This window comes from Anguilla anguilla, chromosome 8, assembly GCF_013347855.1.
Source record: "Anguilla anguilla isolate fAngAng1 chromosome 8, fAngAng1.pri, whole genome shotgun sequence".
NCBI classification, from domain to species: Eukaryota; Metazoa; Chordata; class Actinopteri; order Anguilliformes; family Anguillidae; genus Anguilla; species Anguilla anguilla.
Genome location: NC_049208.1, coordinates 51,453,860 through 51,477,630, shown reverse-complemented (window position 1 = coordinate 51,477,630; position 23,771 = coordinate 51,453,860). Strand labels below are relative to the sequence as shown.

The following is a 23,771-nucleotide window of genomic DNA, read 5'->3' as shown; positions in this document are numbered from 1 at the left end:
TAGTCTCCAGGGTGTTCAGTCACATGATCCCTTAGTAGTCAAATGCTCACTTTGTGTTCCTGGTACGGCCAGGTGTGGCTCGGTCGGTGGGTGGGTGGGGATGGGGGGGGGGGGGATGGGGGGGGTGGGGGCTGGGTGCGGTCTCTCCTGCGCCTTTGTTTCGGAGTTCCTTTCTTTGCACTCAGGCCCAGCTGGTGCTCCCTGTGCACTTCCTGCAATCTGTCGCCTGTCAATCAGCCCTGGTAATCCGGCGATAGAGAGAGAGTAGGCTGAAAATGTGAACGGACGGGAAACTAGGGCACCGAAAACGGATCGAAAGGGCTCGCATAACATTTTGCACGTCGCCATTATTATTAAGTCGCTCAGCGAGAATCGGTTAACAATGGTGTTTTTCCAGAGAACGTTTTCTAAAGTTCAAAAAAAAAAAAAAAAACCCCTGAAAGGTGTTGTGTAACTTCACTTGGCTGTTTCATAACATGACGTAAGACGAGAACAGGCCATTCAGCCCAACACCGCTCGTCTATTCCTACCACTAAACTGTACTTAATGCTTAGTTTACCTAAACGCTAGATAGTATCTAAAGCCGCGTTTCCACCACCACCACGGCCAGATCGCTGGGGGGTGTGGGAGAAGGAGTAGGAGGATGAGAGGGCAGCAGGAGTGGCAGAGTTGTCTGGTGTGATCCAGGTCTCTGTGAGGGCAAGGAACTGCAGGGATAGGAGGGAGGCATAGGCGGAGATGAAGTCTGCCTTGCGCGTAGCAGACTGGCAGTTCCATAGACCCCCTGTGACCGTGAAGTTCTCACAGGGGGTCAGCGGGGGGTAGCAGAGGTTAGAGGGGTTCCGTTGTCGAGGGGGGCCACGTCGCTGGAAGCGCCTTCTGAGGGGGAGAGCACAGACTGGAATGGGGAGCTGGCTCATAAACTAGGAGGGAGCGACGCAAGCGTCCCTCCGAGTGTACCTAATTAGCAACTGAAAACCTGAGTCGAATAACGCGCTGATTACACAGGTTCACAGTTTGTAATAGTGCAATAATCGCAATCTATCAATTCTAAGAATCAAAGTGGTAGCTAGAAGCCTAACACAACCTAAAAACAAAGAACAGTTACCACACAGGGAAAAGTTTAAAATCTAACGCGGTATGTAATTAGCAAATGAACGCAGATACTTATCCAACTCTAGCAGGACGGATTTCGGCAGTTCTACGCACCTGGACGAAATATACACTTACTGTTCCTGCTTCCTTGCCCCGGGAGTATTGCAGAACAGGAAGTTCCGCTGAAAAAAACGAACAGAGCATTTACTAATTGGTGTGTGACACTTAAAAAAAGACCACCATTGAAAGGCGGTCTGAAAGTTAAGTTAAGAATTGAGCCAGAATATCTGTATATAATTGCAATCAAGAGCTGTGCGTGTGTGTGTACTGTGTGTGTGTCTGTGAGTGTAAACTCACCTGTGTATAATTACATTAACTGCAATATTATTAAATTGTCCCTTCTATGTTTTAGCATACAGCTAGAGTACAGTCTCTATGAAAGTAGTTGCTAAACTTCATTTAAATTGTCATAGTACCACGTGTCCATTGCATACCACCTCAGTTTGACCTTGCAGTTCTTCACATGATCAATATCACATAAAAGAGAGGGGAAACAGAAGACAAATGCTGGCACATTTCGTCCTGTGAGAAAATAAATGTTTCATTTTCGCAGAAGGATTCGATATTCTGAGTTCCTCTTGCACATGCAGAGAGCACAGAGATATGACCAGGTGAGCCCTTCATGCACACACTCACATCCACGGACACGAGCGTGAACAAACACACACACACACACGCACGCGTGTGCACCAGCACGTACAGGCACATTCATACACCCGCCTGCCTTCTGGAATAAAGTGCACCTTGTTTTTCAGTTTTATTCACAGGGCTTCCTTAAGTTTTGTGAAACATGAACTTTCTTGTCTACAGGAAAACTTAAGAGGTTCTTCAGTTTGTTGTCATTTTTTACTTTAGAGATGAATCATAAGGTTGACCAGTAACAGGGCCCCAGGGGCTTCTGCACACACAGATCCTTCCTTTATTTTTCAAAGGTGAAAAACAGGCAAATAAAGGGACCTTTTGTGGAGGCATGACCACCAAACAGTGTCCCGAGATTTTTTAAAGTCACAGAGATAAAAATCTGGCATTGACCAAATGAGCAATAAACAAAATTATAACTGAACACAAAAACAATATTAACAGCAAACAAACAAACAAACAAAAAAAAAACCCCACAAATTTACAAGAAGGTTAAAACAATATGGAAAACAACAAAGCAGGGCTGCACTTAATACAAATTTTTTAAAAACTTGAATAAAAATTTAATTCCAATCACAGTCCTAGAGGGCTGAGGAATTCTGGTTTTCCACCCTCCCTTTACCTGGGAGTCAGGTGTGAAGACAGTCTGGCCAATCAGAAGCACCAACTGTTCAGTCAATTACCGGGCAGAAAAGAAAACCTGGGCCAGATTTGGAATTGAGGGCCGGACTTGAGTAATAATATTATTATAATATTAATAATATTAGCGCTGTAATACAGTGCTGTTGTTAAGGGTGCAATACACAAGACACCCAGAGGGGGGCAGTAAGGCACAGGAATGGTATGATTCTCCATACGTTGCAGCCAGCTGCATTAACAGAAGTAATGAAAATAAAAAGCCACAGACCACCAATATTTTCCAGTATCACTGCATGGCTCTCCTTGGTGCAGTGACAGCAGCATACAGTAACAGTGGTGACTGCTTTTCTTAGCATTGTGGTTAAGGCACACATTAGCAGGCACACATGGCTCCTGCTGACTTATAGAATACTAAAGTGATGCGGTCATCTGTTCACAGAGGGCCAGCTTGAGCCAAGATGGCGGCGCCACACCTCAGAACCTCATTCTTTTCGGTTAGTGGCGGTCGCCCGCTCAAAATAGAAACGACAGTAGTCGAACAGGCGAGTTTTTTTTTTTTTTAACACAAATTTTGGAAAACAAAATCCGGGAGGGGGAGTGAGGGGGGAGTCGGTCTGAACGAATCTGCAGCCGTTAGGGCGTGGGTGCGGGACTTCGAGCTCAGAACAGGGAACGCCTGGATTTTCACAGAGGAAATCCTCCATCGTATTACAAAGGTGTCCAGTGTCGCGAATAAATCAAATCACGCACTCCTGATTCAGCTCAAACGGTCCGAAAGCCGGTCATTCTGTACTGAAGTCACACATTTGACGTTTCTGAACTGTGACAGTTGAGCCAGCGGGTCCTGATGGAACTCCGTGCCAAATTTCTCAGATCCGGGCACTAGCCACACCCCCCCACACCCCTGATCACTCCGGCAGCTGTTGTGCAGTTGGTAACGTTCCTCAAGTAATGATTTATAACATTACGATGTAGGATACAGCAAGCACATCTTTATTACTAAACATCTATAAGAAAAAGGATGACAGGTCTGCTAAAGTCATATTTGGCAGGCATATAATTTCCTACATAAACTGTAGTTAAATTAATCAGGCGTGAATGCTTTTCCTTTGTGTGTTTTCTCTCTCTCTCTCTCTCTCTCTCTCTCCCCCCCCCTCTCTCTCTCTCTCTCTCTCTCTCTCTCTCTCTCTCACGCACACACACACACACACGGTGGGCCGCACTTCTGCTCTTCAGGACCTCATGCCGGCACCCACTTCTTGAACTGATTGTAGAGGAAGGACTGCTTCTCTGGCCTGGCCGGGTCATAGTAACCTGCAGGCAGAAGAGTCGTGATTTAGCTCTGGTGTCAGACTCTCTGGGCCAAAGGTCCGTTAATCAGAGCTCAGCTCCCAAAATCCAGGGGCCGTTCCACCTGGGCCTGGGTAACTCCCTCCTGTGGCAGCGCTGACCCATCTGCCCGTCCCGGACATGAACACAGCCCCGGGCGCGAGCTGCTTGGGAGGGGCATCGCATCTGCCGATGTCGTATTGGCCGGGGCCAGGGAGGGGCGGGGCCTTCGGGGGCGGGACAGCAGGAGCGGACAGACACAAGTAGTGCCCCCTCCTGGACACGGAGAGAGAACACAGGAAACAGTACACAAGGAAGTCAGACACAACCTTAACACCATAAACAAACAAACCCTTCTCACAAATCCAAATCAGCGTACTTGCCTACTATTGAGTACACAAGTTACATCCAACTCTTGTACAACTTGTATACTCAATAGTAAGCAAGTGCTCTGATTTGGACACAACCACAATGTCTCCCCTGTGATTTAAATCCTCAATTGGATAAGACGTTTAGGGCTTTAGTGTTGGTGTAAGCAGGGTCCTCATTGGTCCACACTATATGCGAGAGCAGCTCACGGTAGGGTAGCCCCCCTGAGAATTTTGGGGGGCTCGTGGGGGCTGTAGGTCCCAGGGCCTGGCACCCGGCTGGTCTCCCGGCAGGGGATCCGGGCGGAGCTGGACTTGAAGCAGGAGAACGGCACCCTGGGATCGGGCCTGGTGAGGGTGTCGGTCACGCTGTACTCGCCTGTCGTCAAGGACACGGTCACCACGGCAACAGATGAGCAGAAACATGGCATCCGGAGGAACATCGCAGATAAGGGTTTTCATACAGTGGCGGTGTAGTGTCATGGGTAGGGAACCAGGCTGGTAACTCAAAGGTTCCTGGTCCTGCCCAGGTAGGACACTGCTGTTGTACCCTTAAGTAAGGTACTTCAACTGAATTGCTTTAGTAAATATCCAGCTGTGGAAATTAGTGTTATGTAGAAAAAACTTAAAGTCGGTATGAATTAGAGTGTCTGCTAAATGCCTGTAATGTAATGCTATGAATGATAATAAATGACCAGTGAAAGGGTCTATATACATAATCTCACAGCGCTCCACCTGCTGTACTTAGGATAGCATAGTAGCATGTGCGGCGTTCTTCTATGGGGATGGCCAATCTGAAACGTTAGCTGTAGATAGCGTAGCATAGTAGCTTGTGTGGCATTCTTACATGGGGATGGCCAATCTGAAACGTTAGCTGTACTTAGCATAGCATAGTAGTGTGTGAGGCGCTCTTATATGGGGATGGCCAATCTGAAACGTTAGCTCTACTTAGCGTAGCATAGTAGCGTGTGCGGCGCTCTTATATGGGGATGGCCAATCTGAAAAGTTAGCTGCACTTAGCGTAGCATAGTAGCATGTGAGGCGCTCTTACATGGGGACGGCCAATCTGAAACGTTAGAGTATGGGTTACTTCGTCCTGTTCTGGACAGAAACACAGACTTTGCGGAAACCGCAGTGTGTCTCTCGACCCCCCTGAAGGACACCTACAAAACCAACAGGAAGCGTCCAAAAATCAACAGGAAGCGTTATGATGGCGACAGGAAGTGTCCCAGTAGCAACAGGAAGTAGCATGTGTGTCACACTGAATTACACCCACTATATATCACAAGGAAAATTTAACAATTCCATGTCTGAAAAGAAAAAGACATTATCTAAGCAAGAATTCAACACAAACTACAAAGACTACAGCCAAACTTAAAACATGGCTGACGGTTCAGCATTTGTTGACCCCAAGCATTAATGTTTTGCCATTTTACACAATTTCCAACTGTACATAAATATTCTTAATATTCATAATATGCCAGACCAAACAAATCAATGCAACCCTATGCAGTATTTAGCCAAATGATACACAATCATCATTAAGCTGGCTGCACTGGTCTGAGTGAGGGCAGGTTGACTGCTGCTGTTCACTGCTGTTCACCGTGAACCCGTCAGCACCTGATACTGGTTGGGGGCGGGGGTTACGTTCCGGAAGCTCTCCGTTGTCACGGCGATGGGCGGCTGGAAGGCGCTGGTCCCGATCTGGCTGAAGCTGTTGTTCAGGATGAGGGAGGACCGCAGGTTGTAGGTGTTGGGCGCGGGGGTGTGCCGCTGGCGCGGGGGCGGGAGTCGAGCAGCCTGTGGGGAGGAGGTACTTATTTTAAAAAAACAATTTTCATCCATCTTTCTCCTCGTTTTGGAATGCCAGGTTATATTATGTAGGCCCGTCTGCAGCCCATAAGCTCGGCTGCGCAGTCATCTGCGGACCATAAGCCGAGCTGCGCAGTCACTCTGCATCCCAAAACGTGAGCTGCGCAGTCACTCTGCAGCCCATAAGCTCAGCTGCGCAGTCACTCTGCAGCCCATAAGCTCAGCTGCGCAGTCACTGCCGTAGAGGACCGTTCACGCAGGCAGACAGTAGACGAGTCAGGACGCGACCTGCAGTGGCTGTAATACACGGGTCCACATCGAGCGCTCGGCCTAGCGACAGGCTGCGGTAACAGGCCTAGTCTGGGCTCCTCACCTGAGAAGCCAGTCCACCTGTGCCTCTCTTTGAGTAGGAGGGGCTGATGACATCAGCAGAGCAGTGAGACATATAAGCACCGGGTCCGGGGTTTCCATTCTGGAACAAAGATGCATTTTTTTCCGTCAAAGATACTCTCACACACAGAATTTAAAACATGCTTCATTTATCGGTAAGAATCAGCCCTTCTTCACATTAGCAACTCTGTTTTGTCTTTTTTTTCAGAGCCACCCCATACAAATGACTGCGTAGACAGAGCTTTATATTAATTTGTGCATTTCACAAACACTTCCAAGTATTGTCACTAAGTACATGAGTGGTCAATAAGGGTAATTCTTTCTCCATGACTGGTAGGTGGTGCTTTAATTGAAGGGAGCAATCAAATGAAAGTGACCGACAAAAGATTCATTGACAATGTTTTCTTTTTTTTTTTACCTGACTGTTTTCAGCATTGAATCTCCTGGCCTGTACAGAGAACCCTTTTCTCCCAGCTCTCCGATTGGCTTTGGTCTGGTGCTTTGTAGGGATGGAAGCGGTATTCACGGGAAGTCCGGAGCCTGAATAAGAATACAGCAGATGCCAAAGTCTACGGAAACTAAATTCATCAAAAAATATTTTAATTGAAAATATAGAAAAACAGCACCTCTCTCAAATCACTGAATTTCTGTTTGAGGCACAGCTGAAAAACTCACTCTTTTTCATGTAGAGTTTGCCGGATGCAACATGACGGCTTTCTGCGCGGTCTGAATATGGCTCAACACTATCGTGTGAGTGAAGGAGAAATATTTTTAATGCTTACAATTAATTGCAAGAAAATACATGAAACCTCAGCTCTAGTTACACAGGCTCTTGTAGCCAATAAACTGTCAACTGTCACTAAATCTAGAGCAAAAAATGTTTTAAAAATTTGTTGGTGAGATATTTTGCTCATTCGTATTTCCATTGCTACCATTACTCTGGCCTTTGTTGCTCTGCGAAAAGCAATTTCTGAACCTACGTTTTCACACCAAACACAACAACTTAGTAAAAATCATTTAGCAACTTGGCTGCTATCTTGTCAATATTCCATTGGATCACAAAGGATCTGTTCGCATTAATGAACAGCTGCACAACAACACTGAAAAACAGAGACAAAATGAAAAGTTTCTCACCTCAACACTTTAGAATCTCCTTCTTCCATTATTCCCTGTATTTACACGTTACCATGGCAGGCGGGAGACGGCACCGGAGGCCTGCAATCATGCCGTCACTGCAAGCGCGTCGCTGGCGCTCAAGTCACACAGCACCCCCTGTAGGATCGTTCGTGTCCTGCACATGACTCTGTGCAGTTTTCAACATTTGAAACAATATCGAGTGCAATACTAAAGCCAATCGCTAGATGGCGCCACGTGACGATAATCCTCGAAGGGCACGCGAGTTGAGCGTTTCTCAGCGTTCAGGCCAATTCAGACCAGCAATGCACCCTGTTCAGTGAGTCACGAGGTTCTCTCTTTAAATGAACAGACTCCTGTATCATTGTTAAAATGCCTGCCTCCTTATCTCCTAAATCATCATCAAGAACGTAACCATATGCAAAGCAAAACCCGGACAAAGCCCATAATTAAAAATTGAATTTAACTGGCCCTCCACAAGTCTTAAAACAGACGATGCAGTTTTCAGTATTATTCATCTTAAACCAAGCTTCTTTCGGGAATATTCCAGAACATTCCAGTTTCCAGACTGCTAGGGGAAGGCTCCTGTAGCCGAAATGCCAAACCTGATTTGTCAGAGGACACGTACTGGCATCCAGCCAGCATGTCATCATGTGTCACTGTGTATTCAGACATGCATCAAAACGAAAACATTCGTTACGGATTGCGTAAGAACGGAATCGTTTTACGAGTTCTTGGCGGCAGTACGTGTTTTCTTTTTTCCTTTTTTCTTTCTTGTCGGCAGGAGGTATTTGCTGACTCAGCCGGTCACATTACGCTGAAATGCCCCATTCCAGTTACCCACGTCTGTCGGACGGGTGACGACTCAACGCTAGGAAATGTGGGATTGGAAACAAAAAAAAATGCCTCATATGACTATCCGCTAAAACAAGGCCTTCACTCTAAAAGCGGAAAGTCAGCATCTTCGCTTGGGGGTTGGAAAAAGGAAGAAACGTCTCAGGGGGGATGTGAACTTTGACCTCAGAGGACTGCTGCGTTCTCTTTGTGCTGTTCTGAGTATAGCGCTCCCTGCGCCTTCTCACTGGCTTTCTGGTGTATTCTGTCATGGGACAACAGGTCAATATTTTTCCTCGCGGGGCTGTGTTATTGACAGTGCGATGCTAATTGAAATGTCCCTTCGAAGCAACGAGCACTGCACGTGGAGCTGTCAGCTGCATCCGCGTGGGCTGACAGTGCTGCACCTGGGAATGGGAGAATCAGCGTGGGACTGCACAGTTCACACTGTCGCTGATGCGTGTTACTGGGTTGAACTGTTGCCCGGGGGGAAATCACCATCCCAGCCAAAACTCAGGCCGCGTCAAAATTCTGACAGGCGCCTCCTCCGGAATTTTGAGCGAAGCCTTGGGACGCATTCCGCGGCCGTACGCTGCTCTTCGCCATACCATTTTACGGCCACGTTCCGACTCGGAACGTTCCTGATAAAGAGGCTCCCTCTTCTCCTTCTTTCATACCGCCCACTGCGTTTTCCCCATCTTTCGTTTTCCGTTGTCTAAAGCACGTGACACTGAGGTTTTCTCCAAACAGCCTTCTTTTCCCCTCGTTAACAATGTGACATGTACATATTTCACAAAGGGATCATTTTGCTGAGCGATTGCACACGGACGACCAGCTTAATAAAACCCTCTATCGCCGTTGCCTGAATGAGTCCTGCGCAGAAGCTGTTCACGGCATTTTGTTTGACTTTTTAGCGACAGAGAGAAAATGAACGAGCGTGCGAAACTCACCGGCCATTAATGTCTGCGTGCCGGACATCTGTGTGTGCGCGCGCGTGTGTGTGAATCTGTGTTTGCTCTCCGATGAGATGTGTCAACATCTCTCTGCGACATTCCTCCTGTGCAATGCTACTGAGCAGGCCAGTACTGGTCATCTGGGGAATCCCACCGTGTCCTTCCCCTCCCCCCATTTTTCTGTCGCTCTACCTCTTCATCCCTCTCTTTCGCCACCCCCACCGCCATTCCAGTGCAGTGAGAGCTGTTATTTACCTATTAAGCCCCATTTCCCCCTTCCTTGCATTACATTACATTACAGGCATTTAGCAGACGCTCTTATCCAGAGCGACTTACACAACTTTTACATAGCATTTTACATTGTATCCATTTATACAGCTGGATATATACTGAAGCGGTTAAGTTCCGGTTAAGTACCTTACTCAAGGGTACAACGGCAGTGTCCTTACCCGGGAATCGAACCTGCGACCTTTCGGTTACAAGCCCAGTTCCTTACCCACTGTGCTACACTCCGTCCTGCCTGCTTGACTGCTTACATGCGGAATGCGCACAGAAGGCACGTGACAAAAACCGATGTCTTTTCTCTATACATTTATTTGTATCTTTCAAAAACATCATTCAAGGAAACATTTGAAACAGGCTGTTTATTTCTTTTTTGACATAATTTAGTCCCGCGCCAATGTGGAGAGCTCTGACGTCAGCTCAGATCTGTGCACTGCCCGCACACATAGCGTTAGGACAGAAACCGTGATCAGAAACGTAAACGACAAGTCTGGGTGAAGTTACACACACAACACAGCCAAGGAGATGAGGGCAGTTTAAATGAAGGGAGACAGGGTGAACGAGACTGCCGATGCCCGATTGGCCGGTTTGAGGCAGGGGGTGGGCGTGGTCTAAGACAGGGTGCTGCAATCACGGCACAGAATCAGGTCGTCCTCCGGGAAGAAGCCGACGCCCAACAGGGACGCTGAGCAGCGGGAACAGGCGAAACAGGTCTGGTGCCAGTGGCGCTCCTCGAAGGAGACGAACTTCCCCTCCCCAAAACCTGCAGTGGGAGAGGAGAGGAGGGGAGACAAGAGGGAGAGGAGAAGAGGGGAGAGGAGAGGGAGACAGAGGAGAGAATGGAAGAAAATGGAATGGAATGAAAACTGGCACCATACGAACCATTATAGATATATCGGAAACTGAATTCGGTAAACCAGAGGCCACTTCATTGGCTATTTCAGGTCAAATCTACACTCCCGTTTTTCTCCCTGGCAGGTTGCACACAGAAGCATTGATACTGGAGCCAGAGTCACACCAGGGCCTGGAACAGGCCAACTGTGACATCACAGTTGAATCCCGAGCAGGTGACCGCGATGCTGACCTGTGATTGGCTCACTGCAGCCAGAATCACGTCAGGGCCTGGAACAGGCCGACTGTGACGTCACTGTAGAATCCCTGAGCAGGTGACCCAGATGCTGACCTGTGACTGGCTCGCTGCAGCCCTCGCACTTGCGGGCATAGGTGTTGGTGAAGCACTGAACGCAGTAGGGACTGTCCTCCTCGGTGGTGAACTGCTTCCCGGCCAGCTCGACCCCGCAGCCCGCGCACACGAAACAGTGCCTGTGCCACGCCTCATCGCGATAGGTCACACCCCCTGTCACCAACACCTGAGAGGGAGAGAGGGAGGGAGGGAGGGAGGGACGGGGGAACTTGAAGTCAGAAGACACAGCATTTTGTTTTGTTTTTTCCTCTACACTTATTAAAATGAGTTGTATAAAGCAGTGGTTCCCAAACCTCTTCTTGGGTACCCCAATCCAGATCCAGGTTTTTGAGGTGTTCCGTTTCAAGCACACCTGATAACAACTAATTAAGGGCTTCATTAGGCATCAGGTGTGTTTGAGGCGAAGACATCAAATACCTGGATCTGGCTCAAAGTGCCTGAGGAGAGGTTTTGGAACCACTGCTATAAAACTATCAAAATAATAAAAACTTACATTATAAAGAACCAATAAAGTATATGTTAAAAAAAATCATTAATAACACTGGCTGTTTTAAATAGTGTTTTCTGACATGGACGCTTTGGATTGTGTTTAAAGTATTGACTTATTTCTCCAGATTGATATTATTTTGTACTAAGTGATAATTAAATAATGGATGGGCTTGTGAGACCCGTGATCCACATTTTTCCTAAACTTTAACGGACACCACATACAAATGTTTACCTTTTTTTCACAAATGTAGTCTGGCAAATTCATCGGTCACAAAAGTGTGTGTATGCAAACCTGGGTCAAATACATATTTGTTTTGGATTCAAATACTTTTCTGTGCTCTGTTGATCTTGCCTGGTGTAATTGAGCCTGCTAATTTGACCAGTAGGCGAGGTTTGCACTTTTTGAGAGTATTTCAATTAGTTCCAATGCACCAGACAAGATCAGTAAAGCGTAGAAAAGTATTTGAATCCAAAACAAATACACATTTGACCCAGGTCTGGTATGAAGGAAAAAACTGTATTTGTCTGTTAGCCGGTTCGGTTCCATGGAGGACTACAGCTGACTGTAAGCACCCGCGGACGCCAGTAAGGGGGCGGGCCTTGCAGGTCACCTGTTTGCAGCGGGTGCAGCGCGGGGCGAACTTGTTCTCGTAGCAGGGGCCGCAGTAGTGCCCGTCCTCGTCCGGCACAAAGGCCTTGCCGCCGATCGGCTGCTGGCAGCCGAGGCAGACGAAGCAGGCCTCGTGCCAGGTCCTGCCCTGGTACTCCAGCTTCCTGGAGCCTGGAGGAAAGGGGCGGGGCCAGAGGCAGGGGTTAAAGAAAGGGGCGGGGCCAGAGGCGGAGTTAGAGAAAGAGGGGGGGGGGGGTGGGTGGAGAAGCAGGGTGTCAACATGACCCTGCAGGCACCATCGGCAGTGGGGACACCGTGTACACACAGGAACTAGAAAGACCTGCGGGCATGCTCATAACGTGTGATTATCAGCATAAACATAACCAGCAGACTCAAGTTCACATCAGTCACTGTGTTGTGCATAATGTGTAGAACAGAGATGAGCAGGAGGCTTATATGCCAGTTATACTCCCCCCCTGGGCACAGTAACAGTACCCTAATGAGAAAACAACTGGCTTCATCTTTAATTCTGATCCTCTGGGGCCGATTGCTCAACTACACAGATCCCAGATCAGTTCTGCCCTGTTCCTCATACCTACTGACCCCAGGTCAGTTCTGCCCTGTTCCTCATACCTACTGACCCCAGGTCAGTTCTGCCCTGTTCCTCATACTTACTGACCCCAGATCAGTTCCTCCCCACTGACCCACAGAAGGGTGTGTCCTGGCGTGTGCACGGTGGGGGGGGGGGGGGGGGTTACCTGGCTGGATGGTCTTGCTGCAGGCCACGCAGGTGGAGGAGAACTCGCTGCAGAAGCAGGCGTTGCACAGCAGCGCCGTCCCGTGGCGGGTGAAGCGCTCGTCCGCCAGCGAGCGGCCGCAGCGGGAGCAGCGCAGGCACTGCTCGTGGTAGTGCCGGTCGTCATAGCACAGCTCCTGCAGGGGGGCGGGGCCAGGAGAGTCGCTCATCAGATTACAAAACATCCCCAGATTATCAACATTTTGGGTCAATAGCAGTGTGTTACCTGGATGCCACATTATACTGATTAAGCTCTCTCAGAGAGAGTGAGTTTAAACCTCCAGAGCACAGGACTACATATTAACTGGAGCTGCTGTCCAAAGCTGTGGAATAAGGGTGAGCTGTTCCAGTTTAAATGCAGTCCTGTGGTCTAGAGGTTTAAAGTTCAGCTAAGTACACTGCAATTGACCCTTTGACCCTATGTTCTGTCTCCCTGGAAGCATTCAAAACATTCCATTTTGATGCATCATAAGAATATTCATTAAGGGGGCGTGGCCAGGGATAATATAGTAATGGAGGGTGTTCTGTGCTGACAAACAGCACCAGAAACCCCTATTACCCTAAAAACCTTGCGTTGTTCGAAGAGAAAACGAACGTAACGAATGCAGCAGTTGACAATCTAGTCAGGCCTATTGGCATATATGCTTTAATTAAATTTAAACCAACAATATTCTTACCGATATTCTTTGAACAAAGAGGACTATTGGCAGTGCTTCTGTGAGTTCACCACGATCAGTAAGTGGATGAGATGTTTGGTTTTGTAGTGACTGAGCCTGTGTCCATGGTTACGTCACTACGCCGGAAATGCTTGTTCACGAACGGCCAGAAAAAAGTTCATCACTTTTACCTGAAGGCTTCACGGTTAGGCGTCTTTCCTGAGTCATGTGACACACACCCTGCTCCACCGTAATAAAAGCAGACATTGTCTGGCCGGTGGAAGCAGTTGCCTCTTGTTACAGACGAGTTCAGAGTCCAGAAGGACACACATCTGGGTTCAAGGACTTCCACGTTAAACAGCGAAATGGGGTTTAATGAGTTTGAGTGTTTTTTTGGGGGGGGGTTAGTGCTTCAGACAGTGTTGTGTTCATTTCCTGGGGGGGGGAGAGGGGGGGCAAGCGAGACTTATTTACAGGCCGTGCCTGTGGGGGAAGCTCACTGACACACCAGTCACAAGTGTGACAGAGGGACGCCAGGGCAGGGGGCGTGGCCTGCCTGCATTCCACGAAGGGCAGCCCAGCTTCGCTCGCCTCAGACGTCTGAAGGAAATTACCGTCGGCACGGCGACCAGCGAGAGAGAGAAGGACGGATCCACACAAACAATATCAGCCGAGTCCCAATGGGCATTTCATAAGTTTAACAGACTTCCTGTGGTTAGAGCTCTGGTATGAGAAACCAGAGATGTTCACACACACACACACACCTACACACACACATACTTATGCACACACAGACACACACTTACATACACACACATGCACACGCACATTCACATACACACACACACACACACACACACACATAGACACACACACACACCTACACACTTACGCACACACAGACACACATATACATATACACACACACACACACTTACATACACACACACACACGCACATTCACATATACACACACACACACACACGTACACACACACACGTACACACACACACATTCTCAAACGTAGTTTTCTCTCTCTCTCTTTCTTCCTCTCCCTCTCTCTCGACTCACCCGGGCGTTGTGCTGGATGAGCTCCTTGCACTCTGCGCAGGCGTGGGTGAACGCCTTGTTGTAGCAGGGGATGCAGTGGGGGGCGCCGTCCTCTGCCTGGATGAACTTGCGCCCGTACAGGGACTCCTTGCACCCCGCGCAGTCAAACCGCTCGCTCATACCGACCCGGTCCTGCGACACACACAACACAGCCGCTCTCACGAACTCTCCTCGGGTCCTCAGGTCCACCCCAGGAGCCCGTGCGCAGCTCCACACAGGTCTCACACGTGCTTGTGACTCTGGAGGAGAACAAGTCATGGACATATATATATATACACTCATCCAGACCTGGGTCAAATACGTATCTGTTCTGGATTCACATCCTTTTCTGTGCTCTGTTGATCTTGCCTGGCGTAATCGAGCCTGCCAATATGGCCTGAAGGCAGGGTTTGCACTTTTTTGAGAGTAATTCATTGGTTCCAATACACCAGACAATATCAGTAAAGTGTAGAAAAGTATTTGACCCAGGTCTGACACTATCTATGATCACCGTGGATACAGTTACCAGAATAAATGTAAAAATACAACACAGCCTGGATTCAATCAACATTTGTCCTTATCTTCGCCTTCCATATTGTTGCCACAGGAACAAGTGCTTTGCTCTCGGGAATTCCAAACTCACCGGTGTTTGTGAAGAAAAAAAGTGAAAACCCTGGACAAAACATTCCACAATACCGCTCACTGCTGCTCGCTGTTTTATTGCATAATCTCACAGAGATTATTTATGCAGCTGTTTTTTGTGGAAAAGTGCTGTTTTATCTCAAGTTAAGGCAAGGCAAGGCAAGTTTATTTGTACAGCACCTTTCATACACAAAGGCAATTCAAAGTGCTTCTCATAGATACAGAATAAGACACAGAATAAGAACACAATAGAGTAAAATAGAAATAGGGTTTAGTAAACTCCCTATTAAGAAGAGCCACTAATAAAGTGTCAGAGCAAACATAAGTGTGGGATTAACTCTGTGCACTCTGAAGCAGAAAAGAGAGGCATTACAGTGATCTGTTTCTCTCTCTTTATCTATCTCTCCTTTTCTTACCATGCCCCTTCTCTCACCAACATCTGCCTCGAGCGGAGATGTAGGTAAGCTGGACAACAGTGTTTGCTCTGGCGCTAAAGGTGGAACAACTGGGGGTCAAGGGTCAAACACCGCCCGAGGGTCACTGACGTCGTAGAGAAAGAAAAGGCTTCAAGCGGAGAGTCATTTCCTGTGCCGTGTCAGGTTCCCGTGCGGCGGCGGAGGCCTGGTCCGAGCCGTTCGGCAGGTTTATCGCGAACGTGAGAAGTCAACCCCGCTTCCTCCCGACAGCCAGCGCGTCAAAGAACCCGAATATCGTGCTCACAGCAACCGCACAGAGGACAATGGCTTGCCTCCCAAACCACCGTCCTCTCCAGATCCTGCCAGCTATTGTGTCCCTTTTTTAGCCCACAGGAGGGCCTATTAATAGCAGCCCGGCGACGGCCTCTACTGCGGTCGGCCGCGCCAGATGTTTTTTTCCAAAGAGGCAAGAAAACGCCGCTCGCGAAAACAGCCGCGGAGAACCGCGGTAACCCGACCCGGCGCAGGCGCCCGCGAGGATTCGGACGGGACGGGACGGCGAGGGGGAGGCGAGCGGTCCGAGCCTGAACCCGGCGGGGGCGATGACGTCACCGCGAGCGTCAGAGTTCCCGGTCACATGAGCCCGCGGCAGGCAGCCGTGTAATTACAGCCGTCTAGACAACGAACCCCTTCAGCGCTCACGGTCACAGAAGCCGGCTCGAAGGGGCTCTCTGTCACGCTCTTTCTGCGCGGGACTCAAACCCAAAACCTACTGGATACAGCTCCGCACGACTGGCGAAGGACAGAATCTGACCCATGTTCGACCAAAAGCAGGCTGAAGAAATCACCAGCAGGTTCAAAAGACTATGTTATTATTATTGGCTACTTTCAGTCTTAGCGTACAGTGAGCTTGGTGCACCCTATCAGGTCTTAAGTCGTAAGCTCAGCAAAAATCGTACACAATCCACCCTTAAACTCCCCTGAGGGTAGTCCCTCTACAAGCACATGACGGCCGTGGTCGTTACACCCCCCACACGTGTTCCCACGGTAACTATTCAAATAATTCGGATTCACCTTATCAGATGAGATCGATGTTCACAGAAAAGTGATCAGGCTGCTACCTGGGAAGCCGGTCCGACCGCGGGGAGACACCTGCCCACACACAAAGTGAGGACATTCTAGTGGCAGGCAAAGACTCAGGTATGTTTACATTCCTGTCACGCAAAGCAGTCGGAGGGATTAAAACAGGGACTGCGCTTTTACCGAGGGAGAAGAACTAGAAAGGATCGTCCGACAGTCAGCCATCTCGTGGCTCCCAGACACAAAGCTTGCCGCACGTTTCACACACGTTTGCTCCGTTTGCTCCGTCTCTTGCCCTGCTGCTCTGTAAAGTGTCTTTGCGACAGTTCTCTGGAAAAAGTGCCATACAAATAAAATTGAATTGAATTTCGTCTGAAAATATGAACCTCGTCTTCCCCATTTCCTTCCTGTGCCCAGAGAGTGAACTACTGGGAGGAAGACTGCAATGAGACACACACACATACAGACAAGAACACACAAATCAGTATAATTTGGATGCCATTTGTATTTAAAGCTTTATACACTGTTATCTATTGAGTGCCACAGGATTTGCAGATGGAAACCTTCTTCATCAGTATAAAGAGGTATTGGTATCTTGAACATAGTGAGGGGCAGAGAGAGAGACAGACAGAGTGAGACATAGTGACAGAGAGAGAGATAGACAGAAGAGAGAGAGAGACAGACAGAGAGACAGAGCGAGACAGAACCCTCACAAACAGAAACTGAGGAGTACAATGAACCACACCGGGGGCGAAGACAGGAAATGTGATCCCATTGCCCACAATGCAGCATTGAAAACAGACAGGCAGCCCATTCGGAGAAGGTGCGCTCCTCACAGTGACCGGCACTGACGTGCTGTCAGATAACAAGTCTTCCTGATACCACAGGACCCCACGACCTGGTTGAGCCCGCCCACCAACCCACACTGCACATGAATGAAGTAATGAATTAATGCTAGGCGGAAGTGTAGTATAATGCTAAGGAGTTGGTCTTGCAACCTAAAGGTCACAGGTTCGATTCCCCGGTAGGACACTGCCGTTGTACCCTTGAGCAAGGTACTTAACCTGCATTGCTCCAGTATATATCCAGCTGTATAATTGGATACAATGTAAGTCGCTCTGGATAAGAGCGTCTGCTAAATGCCTGTAAATTAAACTAAACTAATGCAATGCCAAAGAACCTTGCTCAGTAACACAGGGAAAACCAGCAGCTGTAGTCTCCCTCACCTTACATAAAAATGGAGCAACAAATATCCCTTTCTCCTGCTTGTGCCATACACAGGGTCAAGACTTTGCCGTGTTTAAGTGAAAACAACTTTTACGTGAACAGAGCTGTAAGTCAGGCAGACAGAGGCAGATTTTCTGTGGTTCGGTGAAGAATGATAATGACCCGTGACATCATCCATAAGGCTTTCAACAAGTCTACTACGAGGAACAAGCACAATTACAAGAAAAAGTAAGAGAGAGAGAGAGAGAGAGGGAGGGAGGGGGAAAGAGAGATGCAGGGAAGAAGGAGTCTGCACATTCCTTGCGTCTAGAATTGTACTATCCAGAGAAAAAGCGCATGACTACCGCTCATTAAATGGTGGTTAGAAAAGGTTCGCGCGATCAGAACGGTGTGGGGGACCTCTCCGCTCTCCGTGTGTCCTGCTGAAAGGCCTGCTCAGAATCGCTCTGTTTGCGAGGGTGATTACAATGTGTTTTATAAATAGAGACAGAGGACAGTGGGGGGGGGGGGGGGGGTGACTATATACACACTGGGGAAAATATTTATAAATATAAAACTTCTTTTTATATAGCCCGTTTTTACTTTTTATTGTGGTCCCTGGATTAATTGATAACATTTAGGGTTTCTGACCTGAAAAATAATTGACTTCTGATGAAAAGTGTATTGCAACTAGAATCATAAACATTTCCTGTACGCAAATTCAACACGTTCTAAAATTTTACAATCATAAATTTTTACAATCTTAATTTTACATTTTTATCAAACTTTACAAAAAAAAAAAACATTCAAAACAGTGTGAGAAATGACACCGTGTGGAAAACACAGCTTTTGAAATGACATTACATGGTCTCGACAGGTCCGTCCATTATGTTAAAAAAAAAGAAAAAAGAAAACATACATTCCAGCAGACTTGTATTATTCTACACAGAAATCATTTACACAGACAAGTCGAGTTCGATGGCTAGCTCTAAAGTCCAACCTAAGTACCCCCAGCACTGCAGGGCATCTAGCCTATAACCTCGAAGTTACAAACTAAGTTCCCTGACCATCATGCACGGATATGCGCGTAGTATAATTTTAAACACCTCCGAGGAACTAAGAAAATTCATATTACCTTTCCTAGCAAATCTGTACCTCTTGAAGCGTCGGTTATGGACAACACAGCGCTTCCGCAGTCTAAAAGCTCTCTTTCAACAGTTTTCGGAGTGTTCAAGAGTCGTCAATTCACCGAAGAGCTGCTAGATTCTAAATCGTTATCACCCCAAAAACACAATCAGAAACACTGAATACGTTCTCACCAAGAGGAACGTCTGGCAGCTCAACCTTCTACTCCGTCGCCAATCCAGATACGCACCCTTTCTCTCGTTCACCGTCTCAGCTGTGCGCGTCTCAAACACAAATCGTTAGTCAAGATATTATGCAGCCTGTATGCAGACGCGAACGCGCCTGCCCCTTTCTCTAAGCCACAATGACGAATAGTAATACTCGACCCCGTGTGTGACACAACCAAGTAAAGGCTGAAGTTATTAGATCCCGCCCTGTTCTCTCGCCCCCTCTCTCGACGCGTAAATGATAAGTTCCAGCACCAAGTTTCAACATTCCATTCATCTTTCCGAGCTGAAGATGACTTTGAGTCAGGTAAGGCGTGGAACGAGGATCACATCTACACTGACAGCACTCTGCAATACCTGGGAAAGTTACGTGACAAAAATTATCCAGTGATTTTGTGCTGAAAACACGGTGCAATATCACTGCTCTGCAAAGTTGCAGTAAGTTGGACATTGGCTTCATTGCCTTCTGCATGTTTTATGGTCATACCAAATTGTTATAGAATGATCATAAGAACATCACTTTGGTCTGTGCGTTATGGAGTGGAATGAAAATTACCTAAAAGTCTGAAGGAAATGCACAGGAACCCCCAGATGATTTCTCATTTGGCCCTTGCAGGTGAAACTGTGTCTTGGACTGCATTTTTATATGGCGCTTTTATCCAAAGCGCTTTACAATTGATGCCTCTCATTCATCCATTCACACAGACATTCACACACGGACGGTGAAAGGCTGCCATGCAAGGTACCAGTCAGCTCATTGGGAGCAATTAGGGGTTAGGTGTCTTGCTCAGGGACACTTCGACATGCCCAGAGCGGTTGATCGAACTGGCAACCCTCCGACTGCCAGACAACCGTTCTTACATCCTGAGCTGTGTCGCCCCTATGTCTTATACATTTGTGTACACGGGAGAGAGCAAATGCTCCCATTCTCAAAAAGCATTGCCTCTTTCATTTAATTTCTCATTCCCTTCTTCATCTTCGACACCTGTGTCCAGTGCTGCTGCTTTATTGCTGATGCAGTTTCATAATTTAGATATTTCAAGTTTCAAAGCTGCAAAGCCAAGACTCTTCACCCAGCTGAGCATCTCCAGGTCAGACCTGCTCTAGGTGTGCTGCTCCAGGTCAGACCAGCTCTAGGTGTGCTGCTCCAGGTCAGACCAGCTCTAGCTGTGCTGCTCCAGGTCAGACCTGCTCTAGTTGTGCTGCTCCAGGTCAGATCTGCTCTAGGTGTGCTGCTCCAGGTCAGACCTTCTCTAGGTGTGCTGCTCCAGGTCAGACCTGCTCTAGTTGTGCTGCTCCAGGTCAGATCTGCTCTAGGTGTGCTGCTCCAGGTCAGACCTGCTCTAGTTGTGCTGCTCCAGGTCAGACCTGCTCTAGGTGTGCTGCTCCAGGTCAGACCTGCTCTAGTTGTGCTGCTCCAGGTCAGATCTGCTCTAGGTGTGCTGCTCCAGGTCAGACCTGCTCTAGCTGTGCTGCTCCAGGTCAGACCTGCTCTAGGTGTGCTGCTCCAGGTCAGACCAGCTCTAGGTGTGCTGCTCCAGGTCAGACCAGCTCTAGGTGTGCTGCTCCAGGTCAGACCTGCTCTAGGTGTGCTGCTCCAGGTCAGACCTGCTCTAGGTGTGCTGCTCCAGGTCAGACCAGCTCTAGCTGTGCTGCTCCAGGTCAGACCAGCTCTAGGTGTGCCACTGCAGGTCAGGTCCACGACTCTGCACAGCCGAACCAGCTGCGGTACGCAGAGGAGCACGAAGAGCCGGGCACAGGAACAGGGGACGCTCAGAGGAAGGCACGAGAACCCGAAACCGGGTGTGGGAAAGAGAGGGGTCGGTGGACGCGTTTTGTTTATTATTCTTAGGGAGGACACAATGTGCTCTTTATCCAGCCCCGCAACAGAGGCAGTGCTGTAATGCAGCCGCTGTAAAAAGAACAGAACGCATATGTGCTTGTGCGGAGTGGGGGGATGGGGGATGGGGGGTGGGGGGGGGGTGATGGGGGGGATTGGTTCCTGTGCATTTTTGTCAAACAAAGACTCTTTTATGTCCTCATCCTCTTGCACTGATTTAGGGAAACCTGGGGAACGTTGCTGTTTCTCTCCCATAATGCTTCTGTTCTGTTTCCCATAAGGCCATTCTGTGCCCTGTATTCCGCAGTGCCAGCATAGGGGAATCGCTGCATTTGTTAACACTGCACAGCTGGGATGGTGTGGTCCCTGCTGCGAACCACTGCGGCCTGCATATATAATTCATGTGGCACGACTTTATCATTTCGCTTTTAATTATTTAAATAGCTGGGTTGCTTCAGCGCCCGGCGTTTCCCTGGGACTCCCTGATTGGCCACAGCCGCAGCACAGAATAACATTTTTAGAAAATAAAAGCTTCATATGTTTGAAAATTAATTACTGGTTGTCGCGCTGTCTCCCTGCATTTCTAAGCCAACACAGAATCTTTCCAGTGTCTCTATGACAACTCGCACCCTTCCTTATGTCTCTAAAATGGCAACAGTTCTTCCCTGTGTCTCTGTCACAATGCATAACCTTTTCAGTCTCCATGCCAACCGATTCTTCCCTGTGTCTCTGTAACAACACGTCCTTTCTTATGTCTCCAAGAAGACAACAGTTCTCTGTGTTCCAATGCAACACATAACCGTCAATATATTCTGTAACAAAACTCATTTTACACTTAACTCTGCAGAAGACCGTAAGCAGCATCTTCAGTCGTTACTGTGTTTTGCAGAACTCAGAATGACGTGGCAGATTCAAGACCAGTCAACCAGTTCCCTCCCTAGAGACCAATACTGTGTAAATCTTCCAAAACCGATAACGCTACCTTCACTTTATGTGTTGGTATTGTAGTGGTTTAACATATGTAATTGTTCAGGTAGGTTTTATCTCTAATTGCCTGAATGTACACAGGTAATTGTTCGGGTTAGTTTAGTCTATAATTATCTTTTATGATGACTACTTTCCTAAATGTTTGATTCGCTACCAAGAGAACCAGTGTATTTCACAATGTGCAGTGCCAACTCATTTTTGCATAGAAGTCTTTTGGTGTCTAAATACCTTTAGGAGTCTTAATGTGTTGCCAGACCATTGCCATTTGCAGCACAAGGTCGTCCATTTTATTTATAACATCAATATGTTATTTGTAATTATATGTAATTTTGTACAAGCGCTATACCTATAAACATGTACACTCGCTGGTCTGGGAATGCTGTTATCCAGAACGGACACTTAGTCACATTATTCAGGTGAATGCGCTTATGTTATGGTTAAGTTGCCCTGGATACGCATATCCTCTAAACCAATGTAATTCAAAATGATCCTGCCTGCAAGCAAACCAAGACAATGCAGTTTGCTAGCAAGTTAAAACAGTCCCATAGCCAGTTGCACACTGTAGGTTACAGAAGTTCGTTTTATGCTCCCCGCCATTGATGCAGTTGCATAACTAACTTGGGGACGGAGTGTAGCACAGTGGGTAAGGAGCTGGGCTTGTAACCGAAAGGTCGCAGGTTCGATTCCCGGGTAAGGACACTGCCGTTGTACCCTTGAGCAAGGTACTTAACCTGCATTGCTTCAGTATATATCCAGCTGTATAAATGGATACAATGTAAAAATGCTATATAAAAAAAAAAAAAAAAAAAAAGTTGTGTAAGTCGCTCTGGATAAGAGCGTCTGCTAAATGCCTGTAATGTAATGTAACTTGCTGGTTGTACAGCCATCTGAATGGAAAACTAACTACAGCAAACACATGACAGGCTACAATGCTACTGGTTTACTTCGCAAGCTAGCGCAGAAACCCCCCATCGTATCATGTGCACACGCAGTGTCTGGGTCACAAGAGAGCACGGTTCTAAAAATAATGCTGTATTACAGTGTGGGCAATTAGCTTATCCGCAGCGACATACAATGAGTGCAAATGAAGAAAAGGCCCAGATTCAAAAATCACCAACATCCTGCTAGCGATTCGTGAGAGCACTGGTCGGACCATACCGCCCCGGTGATAGGTGATCAATCTGTTTTCCCTCGAATGAACAGGAAAAAGGGAAGGTAGAGAGAGGATCTTTTTGGGACAGGGACATTTTAAGGTACATTTAGGCTAGCTTGCGAAGTAAACCAGTAGACATTATAAGGTAGACGGGGAAAATGTGGAAGAGGGGAAGTGGAATCAGGGTGGAGAAAGAAGGGGGGGGGGAGGGGTTACCATGATCACAGTCATACCCTTCCTGTCTGGATGAGTTTCCACCAAATAAATAACAACCCTTCACTCAGGAGCAGCACGGGTGAAAATGTCCCGTCACCCGATTCTGCGCCGCTGACGTGTGTATCGTGCGAAATGGACAGAAAATGACAAACGGCAAACGAAATGAACACTTAAATGCAAAAATAACTTTTAATAACTCAGCACAGTTTTCCAACAAAATAAGTGAAAGAGGCAGTGTTTGGTTATCTCCGCTGAAACTGATATCTTCCCTTTCGCTGACTTACGCCGTGTGACCTGCGGGATACCGGTAAGGCAGAATTGTTGAGGTTTTGTGGACGGGCTGAAGACCGCGTGGACAGCGACCCCGCCTTCAGCCCTGAGCCCGTTAGCTGTGCGCTAGCAGGCCATGACAGCTTCTCTCTACCTCAGACGAAAAAGGTTATTAGATTGGTTTAGTCGGAAGAATAATGTTAATGTTAATCATCGTCCAAAAAAAAAC

General features: G+C 47.7%; 2 protein-coding genes across 4 annotated transcripts; both read right to left on the bottom strand.

Moving 5' to 3' along the window:
* Positions 1 to 3,619: 3,619 nt before the first annotated feature.
* On the bottom strand, positions 3,620 to 7,495 carry stpg1 (sperm-tail PG-rich repeat containing 1). Its single transcript, XM_035430645.1, has 8 exons — positions 7,467 to 7,495; positions 6,751 to 6,958; positions 6,316 to 6,414; positions 5,751 to 5,930; positions 5,182 to 5,293; positions 4,341 to 4,509; positions 3,848 to 4,038; positions 3,620 to 3,747 (listed from the first exon to the last, which is right to left on the bottom strand). The coding sequence occupies exons 1-8, from the start codon at positions 7,493 to 7,495 to the stop codon at positions 3,674 to 3,676; spliced, it is 1,062 nt and encodes a 353-aa protein (XP_035286536.1). The 3' UTR covers positions 3,620 to 3,673.
* A 2,409-nt stretch (positions 7,496 to 9,904) lies between these two features.
* Positions 9,905 to 19,249, bottom strand: LOC118232792 (four and a half LIM domains protein 3-like). 3 transcript variants are annotated; one of them, XM_035427908.1, is made up of 6 exons: positions 19,100 to 19,249; positions 14,363 to 14,533; positions 12,597 to 12,771; positions 11,840 to 12,009; positions 10,719 to 10,905; positions 9,905 to 10,298 (listed from the first exon to the last, which is right to left on the bottom strand). In XM_035427908.1, the coding sequence occupies exons 2-6, from the start codon at positions 14,519 to 14,521 to the stop codon at positions 10,147 to 10,149; spliced, it is 843 nt and encodes a 280-aa protein (XP_035283799.1). In that variant the 5' UTR covers positions 14,522 to 14,533; positions 19,100 to 19,249; the 3' UTR covers positions 9,905 to 10,146. The 3 variants fall into 3 exon arrangements, with proteins under 3 accessions (XP_035283799.1, XP_035283798.1, XP_035283800.1); XM_035427907.1 differs by having other exon boundaries at positions 19,044 to 19,232; XM_035427909.1 differs by lacking the exon at positions 19,100 to 19,249 and adding an exon at positions 18,860 to 19,020.
* Between the last annotated feature and the right edge of the window lie 4,522 nt (positions 19,250 to 23,771).

Excerpts from the sequence above, each read along its gene's own strand:
- stpg1 (XM_035430645.1), bottom strand. The coding sequence starts at position 7,495 with ATGGAAGAAGGAGATTCTAAAGTGTTGAG. Across the intron at positions 5,294-5,750 it reads CCGCCCCCAACCAGTATCAG|GTGTCCTTCAGGGGGGTCGA; the intron begins GTGCTGACGGGT and ends TTGGTTTTGTAG. Across the intron at positions 4,510-5,181 it reads TTCAGATTGGCCGTCCCCAT|GCGAGTACAGCGTGACCGAC; the intron begins GTAAGAGCGCCT and ends CCTTGACGACAG.
- LOC118232792 (XM_035427908.1), bottom strand. The coding sequence starts at position 14,521 with ATGAGCGAGCGGTTTGACTGCGCGGGGTGCAAGGAGTCCCTGTACGGG. Across the intron at positions 12,772-14,362 it reads TCATCCAGCACAACGCCCGG|GAGCTGTGCTATGACGACCG; the intron begins GTGAGTCGAGAG and ends GCCCCCCTGCAG. Across the intron at positions 10,906-11,839 it reads GCTGCACCCGCTGCAAACAG|GTGTTGGTGACAGGGGGTGT; the intron begins GTGACCTGCAAG and ends TCTCCCTCTCAG.